Genomic DNA, 15,131 nt, shown 5'->3' with positions numbered 1-15,131 from the left:
TTCAAAAACAGGGGGGGGCAATTATATATAAGTATTGTGTATTAGTGTTTGTGCATACCTGACGATAGAGTACCACTCCCGGCCCGTTATTTATCATGGTATGGAACGATAATCGCATGAGTAGTAAAGTACAGGCAAATGAGACGCCTAAACCCCGCCCCTAATTTCCGATTGGATTACGCGCCCTAAACCCACCCAACCGATCGCCTAGTTCTGCAGAAGCGAAGTAAATTAGGAAAGTAGGAGGCAGCGCAGCATTCCTGACTTCTTAGCCGATTAGACAGTCCGCTCCTAACATCTATATCTTCTTTCCTCTATATCACCAGATCGATGCCAACTGATTTAACCTCATGATGCTCCACTCCGCCATCAGGATGCTGTATTTTGTGGCGTTTTCTCATATCTTGCTATGTTTCCTGTCCCATCCTGGTACCTGTATAACTATCAATCAGCTGCTGCCCTATGGACCAAATCTAGGTGATTTAGAGCTTCCCCTTGGGGATGATGTGTCAGAGCCCCTCACTCTCAGCCAGCCTCTCCGCTTCTATGATGACTCTGTATCTACCCTATACGTGAGTATTGCTGCTGCTTCTGCGCTTATGGATACTGTGATAAAACCGATCTGGGGTGTCTGCATGGTAAAAGGGCATGTCAGGCTGTTATTATATACTTTGTAGGCACTGCATTGCCGTGATGACTTGGGATCTCCAAATAGTTTACTTACATCGGTGTGGTTTGTTTATAGGATTCCTTATCTCAGCAAATTTTACTATGTAAGTCTCTGTTCTGAGAATACCAGAGTTGACTGCATAGCCCAAAATGGAATTGTCAGTGAAGTGCCCCATTTGATGTAGTACAGACGCCCATGCCTGCAGAGGTTAGAGTTTCACATGCAATTTAGCTGTTATCTATAAATATAATGCATAGGGAACCAAGATAAACCCCATACTGGATGTAGGCTCTTTCAAATAAAAAGATCAATAATTTTGGAAGTTTAGGATTTGTGAACTATACATATGCTTCTGATTTTACATACATTCACACAATGTATATTTTTGTTTGTGGAAAGGTTTATATTCTTTGTGATGATGAGTATTTCCAACAAAATTATTTTTGTTCTTGCATTTTGTTTACTAGGGCAGAATTTAAACTGTTTTCTTTAGAAATAATAATACATTAGTGATTATGCAATTAAACTGGCAACTTTAATATATTAATTCCTGGAAGATGACTAGGCAATTTTACAATGTTTCCCTAAAGGTTGTCATTTGCCAACATAATAATAATAATCATCATCATACACCATTAGCAAAGTATTTTAATTCTTTTAACCATCATTATTATTATTCGATGGTGTGGAAAATACCATAACTGCCTATTAAATGTGCGATATTAACATCAACTTTCTCCTACTTCCTCAGCTTCTTCAGCATGGTACAGTAAGCTGTATATATATTTAAATTAAAATTAATTGAAAGGCTGTTGGGTAGGAGAAGACGGAATGAGAAGGGCTAATACCTACTCATTGCTATGTGCCTTTTTAATGTCCTCCTTAGAAATGGCGCTCTAGGAAAGAGCCTCTCTGTGTGTAAAACACAATGCTCTGCATTACTTGAGTTTTAGTACATATGGAAACTTCCCATTCCTTCAGACACGTCGCTCCTGAGCTACTCCGTCATGAGCCACCATTTGGAGTCCCCTGGTACCTGACATTACCGCCGGTTGCATTCTGCTTTCGTGTCAGAAAGACTTTGTGAACTAAAAACATTTATTTAATCCCAAAGCAGATTATCCCCCGTCTCCCTATGCTTTACTTTTTACCCCTTTCAGACACCATGTAATATGCCGATCTTTGCGTGATGCTGTAATCTGCAGTTCTTCTCTCTCATTGGCACTCAGATATTCCGTCTATCATTCTGCATAAGGTTATCATATCTATAGATGTTCTAAAGCCATCTGCCATCTCCAGGTTCTCTCTTTAAACTTTGACCTCACAGCAAGGACTAGCTAACCATGGTGGCAATCCGATCTTATTTCCACTCATTTTTTTTGCTCATCCTGTTACTTCTTTGACACATCATTCATCCTTTCAAAACATGAGCTTTAACCTGAATTCATCTTTTCTGCTTGCCAATATGGAGTAAGGGAAACTGTCTTCTGGAATGTACTGCGTTCTTCTCCTTTGCCAACTTTGCCTTTGTGCAGCTTGACTCTTTTTTCCTTTAAAAAAATAACACAATGATATTATCTGAGAAATATTTTCATAAATACATGTTCTCACAGTTGTAACCTACAATATATGACCAAATTTCCTGAAAATGTTTCTCTTGTATCAATAACAATGCTATGAATATGTAGACCCAGTCAACGCAGCTAACCTAGCATAGGTGGGGGCAAAGAGCAAAGTAATCATTAATGATGTAAGAGTCACTCAACTTTTCTTTAACACCCTGTTTTAGCAGAATAGATACATTAAATTGGAAACCTCATATTCCACAAAAGTGAATACTTCCCTAACTTATATACATTTATCTTAACAAGGTACGTTTCCCAACATAAAGTAATGGTGGCTAGCTGACATTCTGTAGCCCTTTTCAGGTTTCAGTTAATATACCCTTGGTAACTACTCATTTTAAACAAAAACTTTAGCAATGTATCTAAACCAAGCCTTTTTTTTGTACATTTATATAAACTAAACATTTCTGTTTTTTTGTAAACTGCCCGTAAGTATTATTTGTATTCCATGGCTGTTTGCTTTCTAAAGTTTGCTTAAGAATTCAACCTTTGAACTTTCCTCCCCATTTTGTCCTACAAAATATGTGTAGCTGTTATTTAAATTATGTCCAGCAGCATTTACACTCCTTCTTTTTGGAATACATATGGATTTAATTATATTTCCAGCTGCATTTCCGTTTTGGGTTACTCTTTTTTTGTTTAGTATCTCTGTAGCCAATTTCATATGTAAGATTCTTGTGTTTCTGAGGTCAAATAGCTTGGCAGTCTGGTGAAATAGTGTCTTTCATGTACAACAGCTGGGATTAGTGTTAATGTTATTTAACCTTTTTTTAAGTCTTTCGTTTTTGTTTAATAGGAGTGACATTTTTACCATATAAATATTCTTTAATATCACCCACTGTTAATTTAAGAACTTGTATAGGACACATAGACCTTCTATATGACAAAGCTATACAGTGTGTTTTTACATGCACGTAAATAGACCACATCAAATACAAAATAACAACAATATAAAAATAACAAGAAGATAAAACCTTCAATTAAAAGGAAGGGGAGGAAAAGAAGAGAAAGTATATATATATAAGTGTGTGTGTGTATATATATATATATATATATATATATATATATATATTTCTATGTGTGTTCTCATATGGAAAAAGTGTTGCTGTGCTAATTTGTGGAAATATGGACAAGAACTCTACAAAACTAAAAAGTTAAACTCATGTTGAGGCCGTTACAGGAGCCTTCAACAAAAGCACAGCCTTAAAAGTCGAGAATAGCAATTAATTAGTATACTTGGGTATCTTTTTACTTGAAATGCGTGTGGATCTACAAAACACAGCACATTAATCTATTATGTTTGCAAGAAGAATTACAGTAAATTGCAAGAGCTAGGTAAGAGCAAACTTTCCTAATGTTGGTATATAGGCATGGACGTTGCAGTTATCATGTCTTATTTTGCCATAAATATATTAAATGATTTATTTTTGTGTTTTTGACAATATTTCTTTTTCTTTGACGAAGACAACATGAGTGGCAATAGTTGGCCGATTTTGATTGCCTAGTATAGGCTTTTATCCATGCAGAATTTTACCTCCCTAAATCATGCTTGTTAAAAACCAAATTAAGAGTTGATTACACAAGTCAATCATGTAAAGATTGTTAGGGTCAGTTGGTATTTCTACACAACAGGAGTCATAGGAATTGGAGGGCAAAAAATGTAGAATGTGAATGAAAGGAATTCTTTGAGTGTCAGACTTGAAATGTGAGTAAGGGAGATGTCTGTAAGTGAGCAATAACATATTTAAGAAAGAACAACCAGATTGATCATGTAACTATGGTAAAAACTCATATTTGTCACATTTCTAAATCTTAAATTTTATGACTACCGTATTTTCCGGCGTATAAGACGACTGGACGTATAAGACGACCCCCAACTTTTCCAGTTAAAATATAGAGTTTGGGCTATACTCGTTGTATAAGACTATCCCTCTACCCAGTATACAACAACCAGCCAATCACGGCAAGCGATGTACCTTACCGGTGATTGGCTGGTTATACAGACATATACATACATACACTGCCCTTACACACACACACATATATATATATATATCTACACATACGCCTGTCCATACATACACATTTATACACTGCCCTCACCACACACCCCTGCCTTTACACACACTGCCACTCTGTGTGTGTGTCCCCCGAGATATGCTGCCACTCTGCCCCCCCCCCAAGATATGCTGCCACTCTGTGTGTCCCCCGAGATGTGCCCCTTCCCCTAGACTTACCAGTGCAGACTCCCGGAGTGTCTTGCGGGGCCGGCAGGGGACATCTATTCTACGCAGAACGGTATACAACTTCCGGTGCCGGCACTTCCGGCACCAGAAGTTGTATACCGTTCTGCACTGGTAAAGAGGATTGTTAAAATTTACCGCGCAGACGTTCACCGGCGAGCGTAAACAACCTCTGCTGCCGGCACGTCTGCTCGGTGTGCTTTAACAATCTCCCTTGCCGGGACTCCCCCCGTGGGAATTCCCGGCAAGGGAGATTGTTAAAGCACACCGAGCAGACGTGCCGGCAGCGGGGGTTTATGCGCATCGACGCTGCCGTTGAACGTCTGCGGAGGCTGTCTGAGCGTATCAGAGAGTAGGATGCAGGTCCCCTGCACGGCTGCGGGGGATCTGTAGCCTAACCCTGCCAGACCTCAAGCTCCCTAATGTTGGGCTAGTTAGAGGGAGGTCGTGATCTCCTCAACCAGCCCTGCTCATCGGGCGCCCGCTGATCAGGGCTACCTCGGCGCAGCCCTGAAGACCGGCCCAGGGGAGGCGGCTTCTCCGCTCGCCCCTCCCCTAGAGATTCGTGATTCTCCAGTCCGGCTCGGTAAGTTTCAGTACCCGGCGACCCCCGACTTTTGATTAGATTTTCACGGGTTAAAAAAGTCGTAAGTAAAGGAGAATGTCAGTAGAGCATAAAAAATCTCCCTGACAATTGTTTTAACAGTTTTTATTTTCGTCACCAAATCTATATGATGGTGTTTTATATATATACACCTATATGATGGTGTTTTAACCCCTTCGCGACCTTTGCCGGTTCAGGACCGTCATGACATGAAGGTCGCTAAATGACCTTTGACGGTCCTGAACCGTCATAAAATAAAATAAGCTTAGAAAGTGATCAACGATCACTTTCTTCGCTTAAACGGCGTTACTGTAATGCCTCGATGTCGAGGCATTCAGTAACGCCGAGATCGGCATGGGGGGCCATGTCTGGCCCCTCCCCGGGGCGTCAACAGCCACCATACATTGTATGGCGGCGGACGCCCGTTTTAAAAGCGTTTAGGAGGCGATCGACGATCGCCTCCTAAACTTAAATGGTGTCGCTGGAATGCCTCAATCAGGAGGCATCCAGCGACACCAAACACTTACCTCTGGGTGGGCTGTGACCGCTCCGGAGAGCGGTCACAGCCGCCGCTGCCGGTGATCTTCGCCATCAAGCAAGATGGCGGCGGTCCGGGAAAATAAACAATAAAGATGATAGAGTTAGCTAGACGGTCTCCAGACCCTCTAGAGAACTCTGGCTCCACTTGCAGGTTGAATACAGGTACTGCATTCAACCATGCAAGTCAATGGAGCCCAGCTTTCTAATCACTATGTGATTAGTAAAATATTAAAAAAAAAATAAAAAATGGAAAAAAAATAAAAAAAATGTGCTAACATTTAAAAATAATTATGCAGTGATGTCACTAGATGAACCATCCAGTACATTGCAAAATGTGTAAAAAAAATATAAAAAAGTATTAAAAAGATAAAATAAAATAAAAAAATAAAGTTTATTATTTTGAGCAAGTGCTAAAATTTCTCAAAAATCTCAACAAAGAGTTAAAATAAAAGCACTTCAAATACCCAAGGGGTGTCTAATATATAAAAAAATGGCTGATGGGGTAAATTGGAGTGGCCAAGCTCAAAGATAGGGCATAGGTCCAGACTGACCAAAACGGAGAAAAAAAGCGCACTTCCCAAATGTGGCATTTTAAATCTCAAACAACCCGACAAACCCATGCATGTCGGGTATCACTGCACTCAGGAGATGTTCCTGAACACATATTGGGGGGTTGTTTGACAGTGGCATATACCAGAACCTGTATATCTATAACTAAAGTACAATTTGTGTGGAAAAAAAATAAAAAAAAAATACTATTACAAAGTTTGACAAAGTGTAGTTCTATAATTGGTGCATGGAAAGGGTTAAAATAACAGCATTTGGAATACCCTGGGGTGTCTAGTTTTCAAAAATATATGGTTTAAATGGGTTAAATTGAGTTAACCCGCTTCAAAGATATTCCAAAGAGGAGATGGAGGCAGAATGACCAGATTTGTTAAAAAAGATTTGGAAATCATAAAACGCTGCTTGTACTTATTGCCCTATAACTTACAAAAAAACAGCAAAAAAACATAAAAACATTGGGTATCTCTAAACTCAGGACAAGTAGTAGAATCTATTTAGCTAGTTTTTTTACTTGCTTTTTTAGGTGAGTAAAAGATTTTTCAAATAAAAGTCATAAAATGTGTTTTTTTTCAATTTTTCACCATGTTTTTTTTATTTTTTTTATAGTAAATAAGATGATACGATCAAAATAATGGTATCTGAAGAAAGCCCATCTTGTCCTGAAAAAAACAATATATAACTTATGTGGGTTCACTAAATGGGTGAGGAGAAAATTACAGCTGAACACAAGCACCACAAAAGTGTCAAAACAGCTGCGGTCCCACAGGGTACAAAACGAAAAATGAGCCTGGTCCTTAAGGGGTTAAATACTCAACCTATTTTAGAAACCAACCTCATGGGAATATGAGCGTATCTAATATATATCGGTTTGTCTTAGTCTGTCAATTCTTGTCTTGTCATACCCATTGAATATATGTATTGTGTTAAGCGCTGCGTAAACTGTTGGCGCTATATAAATAAAAGATAATAATATTAATATAAGTTTAACCAAGAATCTTAAATGCCCTTCGCAGGATTTCATCTTTACTCCCTGTTAAATTATCTACTCACTAAGGTAAAAATGTAAAGATCTACCACCAATAATTTGGGAAAATAGGTGGAATTAAATCCTTAAAAATTACCATGTGTTTCCTAACCACTGCCTAACCACTAACCATACATTATAAGAAAAGGTGGACTAAATATGCCTATGGTGGGATTTTGCAGAATACCCAATGCATTTAAAAGGGGGACACCACAAAAGTTTAAAGGGACCTCTCAGCCATAATATCCATTAGCGTGCATATGATGGCTGGCGTTCCCCTTTAACGTTGAGATAGTTCTGTATGAATGCATGTGCTCAGTGGCTGAATATGGTTGTTCTAAATTTCCACTCAAACATTCCATCAAGTAAATTAACATAAATGGTAAGTTTTTGTCGCATTTTGAATCCTTGTATTACATTTACATTTGGGTGAACATTTATCAGAATTATTTGTAATCATTATTTCATTTTTGTTTGCTTTGTCATAACAAAATATTTTCAGATTTCTACTAATGGAATTATTGCAACAAATGAACCTACAAACGAAGATGAATATCTTGAAACATTCCCACCAAATTTTGGGGTGATTGCTCCATTTTATTCTGATCTTGATACAACAGAAAGTGGAAATATCTTTTATCAAGAAAGCTCATCCCAAGAGACTTTAGATCTGGTAGCTAACCATATCTACAGAGCATTTCCAGAAAGTAGTTTTAATCCTACATCTGCTGTAATTGTTACATGGGACGATGTGGCACCTTACTTTACGCAAAGAGGAGACAGCATTCCAGAATACAAGGTACTTTCTGAATAGAAGTGCGTTTTATTTTAATGTGGCACTATAGCAATGACAGACTGTAATGAGGTGAGGCAAAGGACAACATAAACCAACCGTTAAATCAACATTGATATTATGTCATATATAAAAAGAACCTCTTGCAAATTATTTTAACTGGTAATATTATTATTATTATGTTATGTGGGGGTTTTTTTTTGTATATACAGTGAAGGAAAAAAAATATTTGATCCCCTGCTGATTTTGTACGTTTGCCCACTGACAAAGACACGATCAGTCTATAATTTTAATGGTAGGTTTATTTGAACAGAATAACAACAACAAAAATCCAGAATAACGCATTTCAAATAAGTTATAAATTGATTTGCATTTTACTCAGTGAAATACCGTATTTGCTCGATTATAAGACGAGGTTTTTTTCAGAGCAAATGCTCTGAAAAATACCCCTCGTCTTCTAATCGGGGTCGTCTTCTAATCAGACCTCAAATAGAGGTCTGATTATGAGACTAAGATCCAGATTCCCCGCACCGCTGCAGGGGACCTGGATCCTCCTGTCTCCCCCCCACACACACTTACCGGTGCTTCCTGCTGTATTGCCGGGGCAGCGGGTTGACGTCTACGCGATCCGCGTAGACAACGTCCGCTGCAGCCGGAAGGAGGTGTGGCTAGCAGCGGGGGTTGTCTGCGTCCGTCGCGGATACCTTCCCCGACTATCAGAGATCAGAGTTCCCCGCACCGGTGCGGGGAACTCTGATCTCTGACAGCCGGGGAAGGTATGCGGGACGGACGCAGAAAAACCCCCGCTGCCAACTCCACCTCCTTCCGGCTGCAGCGGAAAGAGACGTCAACCCGCTGCCTCGGCAATACAGCAGGAAATTGGAAGCACCGGTAAGTGTGTGTGTATGTGTGTGTGTGTGTTAAATGGGGGCATAGGGCATTTCTGGAATGCCTTATACCCCTATATGCCACTCTGGCACTTAGGGGGTTAAAAGGCATATTAGGGGGCAGAGTGGCATATAATGAGGTATAAGGCATTTCAGGAGGCATAGTGGCGTTAAGGGGGCATTTAATAGAGCACTCTGCCCTATACCTCCCTATATGCCACTCTGCCCCATGATATGCCTTTTAACCCCCTAAATGCGAGAGTGGCATATAGGGGTATAAGGCATTTCTGGAGGCAGAGTGCTCTATACAATGCCTTTTAACTCCCTTAATGCCACTCTGCCTCCTGGAATGCCTTATACCTCCCTATATGCCACTCTGCCCCATAATATGCATTTTAACCCCCTAAATGCCAGAATGGGATATAGGGGTATAAGGGATTTCTGGAGGCAGAGTGGCACATAGGGGGTCAAAAGGCATACCATGGGGCACAGTGGCATATAGAGGGTTAAAAGGCATATCATGGGCCACAGTGCCATATTGGTGTGGCAAGCCTGGGGGCAGATGTGCGAAACTGGGGGACAGGCTGGAAAATACAAGGAAATAAAAACAAAAAAAATATTTTTCTCAATCATAGCTTTTATTTAAAAAAATTGTTTACATGAATTAACATTTACTGGTAAAACTTTTTTCCTTTAGGGTCGTCTTATATTCAGGCTTTTTCTTTTTTTCCTAAGTTAATATTCAGATTTTGGGGGGTCGTCTTATAATCGGGGTCGTCTTATAATCGAGCAAATACGGTAAGTATTTGATTCCTTTGCAAAACATGACTTAGTACTTGGTGGCAAAACCCTTGTTGGCAATCACAGAGGTCAGACGTTTCTTGTAGCTGGCCACCAGGTTTGCACACATCTCAGGAGGGATTTTGTCCCACTCCTCTTTGCAGATCCTCTCCAAGTCATTAAGGTTTCAAGGCTGACGTTTGGCAACTCGAACCTTCAGCTCCCTCCAAAGATTTTATATGGGATTAAGGTCTGGAGACTGGCTAGGCCACTCCAGGACCTTAATGTGCTTCTTCTTGAGCCACTCCTTTGTTGCCTTGGCCGTATGTTTTGGGTCATTGTCATGCTGGAATACCCATCCACGACCCATTTTCAATTCCCTGGCTGAGGGAAGGGGGTTCTCACCCAAAATTTGACGGTACATGGCCCCATCCATCCTCCCTTTGTTGCAGTGAAGTTGTCATGTCCCCTTAGCAGAAAAACACCCCAAAAGTATAATGTTTCTCCCTCCATGTTTCATGGTGGGGATGGTGTTCTTTGGGTCATAGGCTGCATTCTTCCTCCTCCAAACACGGCGAGTTGAGTTAATACTAGGGCTGCAACTAACGATTATTTTCATAATCGATTAGTTGGCCGATTATTTTTTCGATTAATCGATTAATCGGATAAAAAAATGAATGTACATTTTTCATTTATTTAAAATAATTTAATAAACAAATGATGTTAAATACAAATGCAGAATAAAAAAAAACTGATAAAATGCATTTCTTGTCTTTATTCCCCAACCAGCCCCCCAATTTATGCACGTTTGAGCACAGGCTTGCCACGCTGCCTCCCACATATACCACTCCACACTGCCTCCCACATATGCCACTCCACACTGCCTCCCACATATGCCACTCCACACTGCCTCCCACATATACCACTCCACGCTGCCTCCCACATATACCACTCCACGCTGCCTCCCACATATACCACTCCACGCTGCCTCTCACATATGCCACTCCGCGCTGCCTCCCACATATACCACTCCACGCTGCCTCCCACATATACCACTCCACGCTGCCTCCCACATATACCACTCCACGCTGCCTCCCACATATACCACTCCACGCTGCCTCCCACATATTCCACTCCACCCTGCCTCCCACATATTCCACTCCACGCTGCCTCCCACATATGCCACGCTGCCTCCCACATGCACATTTGAGCCCAGGCTTGCCACGCTGCCTCCCAAACATGCCACGCTGCCTCCCAGACATGCCACTCCACGCTGCCTCCCACATATGCCACGCTGCCTCCCACATGTGCCACTCCACGCTGCCTCCCACATATTCCACTCCACGCTGCCTCTCACATATTCCACTCCACTCTACCCCCACATATGCCACTGTGCCTGATACGCCTTATACCCCCTGATACACCACTCAATCCTCCCCAGACATGCCACACTGCCCTCCCAGACATGCCACGCTGCCCTCCCCACATATGCCTTATATATCGTATATGCCTTATACCCCCAGATATGTCACTCCATCCTCCCCAGATATGCCTTATACCCCCAGATATCTCATAGTCCCCTCAGAGTCACGGACCTGTTCGCATCACACTGACACCATACTTTTATAAAAAAGTACTGGGTTAATCTTCACTGCCCCCAGGATTTAGATTCCTCTTAGTCTGCCCCCCTTTACCTCTAACTGCGCCTTAAGTTAACTTTATTAAATTAACCCTCAGTCCTCATCATTAAATTAACACTAAACACCCCATTAACCATAACTACCCCTAAATTAACTCTAAATACCCCATCAAACACAACTACCCTAAATTAACCCTAAACACCCCATTAACCACAGCATCCCCTAAATTAACCCTAAAGACCCCCATCAACCACAACAGCCCCTAAATTAACCCTAAACACCCCATTAACCACAACTGCCTCAAATTAACCCCAAACACCCCATTAACCACAGCTGCTCCTATATTAACCCTAAACACCCCATTAACCATAACTGCCCCTAAATTAACCCTAAACACCCCATTAACCATAGCTGCCCCTAAATTAACCCTAAACACCCCATTAACCATAGCTGCCCCTAAACACCCCATTAACCATAGCTGCCCCTAAACACCCCATTAACCGTAACTTCCCCTAAATTAACCCTAAACACCCCATTAACCATAACTGCCCCTAAATTAAACCCCACCTCCCCTAACTTTCAGCAGCCCAAATATTAATTTTATACTTACAGTTAGATGAGTGTCACAGCCATGTGGTTCTGGCCTTCTGGGAGAAGGAAGGGGGCGGGGCCAGTTGTCACAGTGATTACAGGGAGGGGCTGGTAAGTAGGAGCTGCTGCTGTGAGTCACTGAAACGGTTTATATAATGAGGGGTATTTTTCAGAGCGTTTGCTCTGAAAAAACCCTCATTTTATAATCGATAAAAATCGATTCAACTAATCGATAATGAAATTCGTTGGCAACGATTTTCATTATCGATTATTATCGATTTTATCGATTAGTTGTTGCAGCCCTAGTTAATACCAAATAGCTCGATTTTGGTCTCATCTGAGCACAACACTTTCACTTAGTTCTCCTCTGAATTATTCAGATGTTCATTGGCAAACTTCAGACGGGCCTGTACGTGTGCTTTCTTGAGCAGGGGGACCTGCTTTACTAATTGTTTTCTTGGTGACTATGGTCCCAGCTGCCTTGAGATCATTGACAAGATCCTCCCGTGTAGTTCTGGGCTGATTCCTCACCATTCTCATGATCATTGAAACTGCATGAGGTGAGATGTTGCATGGAGCCCCAGACAGAGGGAGATTTACATTTATTTTGTGTTTCTGCCATTAGTGAATAATCGCACCAACTGTTGTCACCTTCTCACCAAGCTGCTTGGTGATGGTCTTGTAGCCCATTCCAGCCTTGAGTAGGTCTACAATCTTGTCCCTGACATCCTTGGACAGCTCTTTGGTCTTGGCCATGGTGGAGCGTTTGGAATCTGATTGCTTCTGTGAACAGGTGTATTTTATACAGGTAACAAACTGAGAATAGGAGCACTCCCTTTAATCTCAGCTTGTTACCTGTATAAAAGACACCTGGGAGCCAGACATATTGCTGATTGAAATGCCTTATTCTGTCTCTCACTATTCAAATAAACCTACCATTAAAATTATAGACTGATCATGTCTTTGTCAGTGCAAAATCACCAGGGGATCAAATCTTTTTTTCCTTCACTGTATATATCAAGTGATGTAAATAGTATAAATCTGAAACATAACAGCTTTTAAGTAATTAAATTATAGGAAAAGAAAAAAAAATGTATTTGGGAAGACTTTTCCTTTAACTGTAATCTAATACATTCTACAAGTTAGGCTTCCTGTATAAAGAAGTTAAGTCACATTTCTTAAATCCTATATTTAAAAAAGTAACTCTTGGAATTGCGTTTTCAGTTTAAAATAACATATGTGTATTAGAAACCCACTTTAAAGGTACACCACTGGGGAAGATACCGTCTTGTTTCAAGGTCTGCACAGGTACCCTTTAAATAGTTTTTTTTTTCTTTTGGGTCTATTTACTAAAGAAGGTTTCACAGGAAAATTTGCAGGAGACCTGTGATTTTAACTCTCACAACCCACAACAAATTATGAAGGGCAGGACCCATTGAATTTCATAATGCATGGTGAAGTGAGGGAGTTCCAAACTCTGTGGTAAATTCCCTTTATTGAATAGACCCCATTGTCACAAGAGTACTCTGAACCTCCGTTGCATAATCAAGATACTCTGAAAGTTGCATCTCATACTGTTGTATATCAGAGTAAGTAAAACCCCCATAGGCCAGCTAGATCAAAGCCAATGTTAAGACAAACTTAAATGGACCAAAAATACATTTAACATTATGACATCTCAGTTGGTAGTTTTAAAGAAAGAGAAAATAAATCAGATTGGACTGACCATCATGTCAAAGTTCATCAAATTGAATTTGGCTGGAAAATTGTCCTTTATTATAAGGCTTTACCGAAATCAGCAGTCTGATTGAACAACAGGATTGGCCATCAAGGAAGACCTTACTAAAATCATCAATCTGATTGGGCAACAATGTTGTATTTGTCATCGACATCAAGCATTATGATTTTTGTTCATAACTATTTGGTATTGTGTTTTTTTTATTTTTAGAGAAATACATTTCAGGCTGCTCTAGCCTCTGATGATTCCAAGTCCTATGCTATTTTCTTATATCCAGAGGATGGTCTTACCTTCTATGGAACACAGTCCAAAAAGACCTATGATGAAGAAATCTCAGCTCGAGTTGGATTTAGCAAAGGCACACAAAAATTTCTTTTCTGGACGAAAACAGGTCCACACAATGAATTTGCAAATGATAAACAGTCTGTGGAAAGCTTGCCATGGTAGGCCAGACTTTGCTTTTGATCACGTTTGATAAATTCCCATTCATTATTAAGGTTTTAGTTTTCTAGTATTGTTTCCTAAATAAATTAGCTACAATCCAGAAGATAATCTGTAAGTAGGCCTTATTTTGTTATGTGTGTCCCTGTTTATTAAAGAAAGTGGTCTTTGCTTCTGTTTTCTCTGCAGATTGTATCGTATAACGATCACTTGCTAAGCAAGCTTACTTGATACCACTTTTAAATGATCGCTTATCAAAAAGTAATTTCTGTGTTGTCTTGAAACCTTGAATTGTCTTGTGTGCTGTCTTGATTTTTTTTTTGTATCTGATATTGGCAAATAAGAAAATGTCATTATACTTTTGTTGAGCACCGTTGCAATAGTGTTTATGAATGTCTATTAAAATGCCTATAGGGTGTGTAGGAATTCACAGTTACGATGTGTTATTGTTAATGTAAGTTTCTCTTTATTTCTTAATTTCCAGGAATAGCAATTCAGGGATGCAGGGAGTCTGGGTTTATGAAATAGGGAGTCCATCTACCACTACATCCGTTGTGCCTGCTAATGTTGGTGCTCCAGTCACCCCTACCGAAACAGTAGATCATCAGTTTCCTCTCCAACCGGAACAACCAGGAGAAGATGATTTTTTACCCTATCAGGTTCCTGAAAGCTTTCCAATAAGTACATTGAGTCCAGATGAATCGAATCCTCATCAGCGGTCAGATGTCATTGAATTAGATACCTACAGATATCAGATACCCAATACAAATCGGGAAGTAGTGCATGTGGATGAAAACATTGGTGATACTGGAATTGGTAAGTTTAATTAACCACTGCCTTAGTTCTATGCTTTGCCTCTTGGCTCTGACCGAAGAGAAAATTAAGAATCTCTGGTACTGTAGCTTTCATTTATTTATTTAAAAAAAAAAAAGGATTTATTTATTTAAACAATGTACAATGTGTCTAAATATAAATCAATAAAGGAAAT

At 40.2% G+C, this 15,131-nt stretch overlaps 1 protein-coding gene across 1 annotated transcript in view; it reads left to right on the top strand.

Moving 5' to 3' along the window:
• Positions 1 to 374: 374 nt before the first annotated feature.
• LOC149283389 (nidogen-1-like) overlaps positions 375 to 15,131 on the top strand; it is a 40,894-nt gene continuing 26,137 nt past the window's right edge. Inside the window, exons 1-4 of the mRNA XM_089497618.1 lie at positions 375 to 572; positions 7,776 to 8,072; positions 13,913 to 14,145; positions 14,628 to 14,959. Coding sequence (XP_089353744.1) covers positions 375 to 572; positions 7,776 to 8,072; positions 13,913 to 14,145; positions 14,628 to 14,959 — 1,060 coding nt within the window. The remainder of the gene's footprint in view (positions 573 to 7,775; positions 8,073 to 13,912; positions 14,146 to 14,627; positions 14,960 to 15,131) is intronic.

This window comes from Sceloporus occidentalis, unplaced genomic scaffold, assembly GCF_023333645.1.
Source record: "Sceloporus occidentalis isolate IW3139 unplaced genomic scaffold, rSceOcc1.0.p SCAF_105, whole genome shotgun sequence".
In the NCBI taxonomy this organism is placed as follows: domain Eukaryota; kingdom Metazoa; phylum Chordata; class Lepidosauria; order Squamata; family Phrynosomatidae; genus Sceloporus; species Sceloporus occidentalis.
Note: the sequence above shows the minus strand (reverse complement) of the source record. Positions and strands in the feature narration are given on the sequence as shown.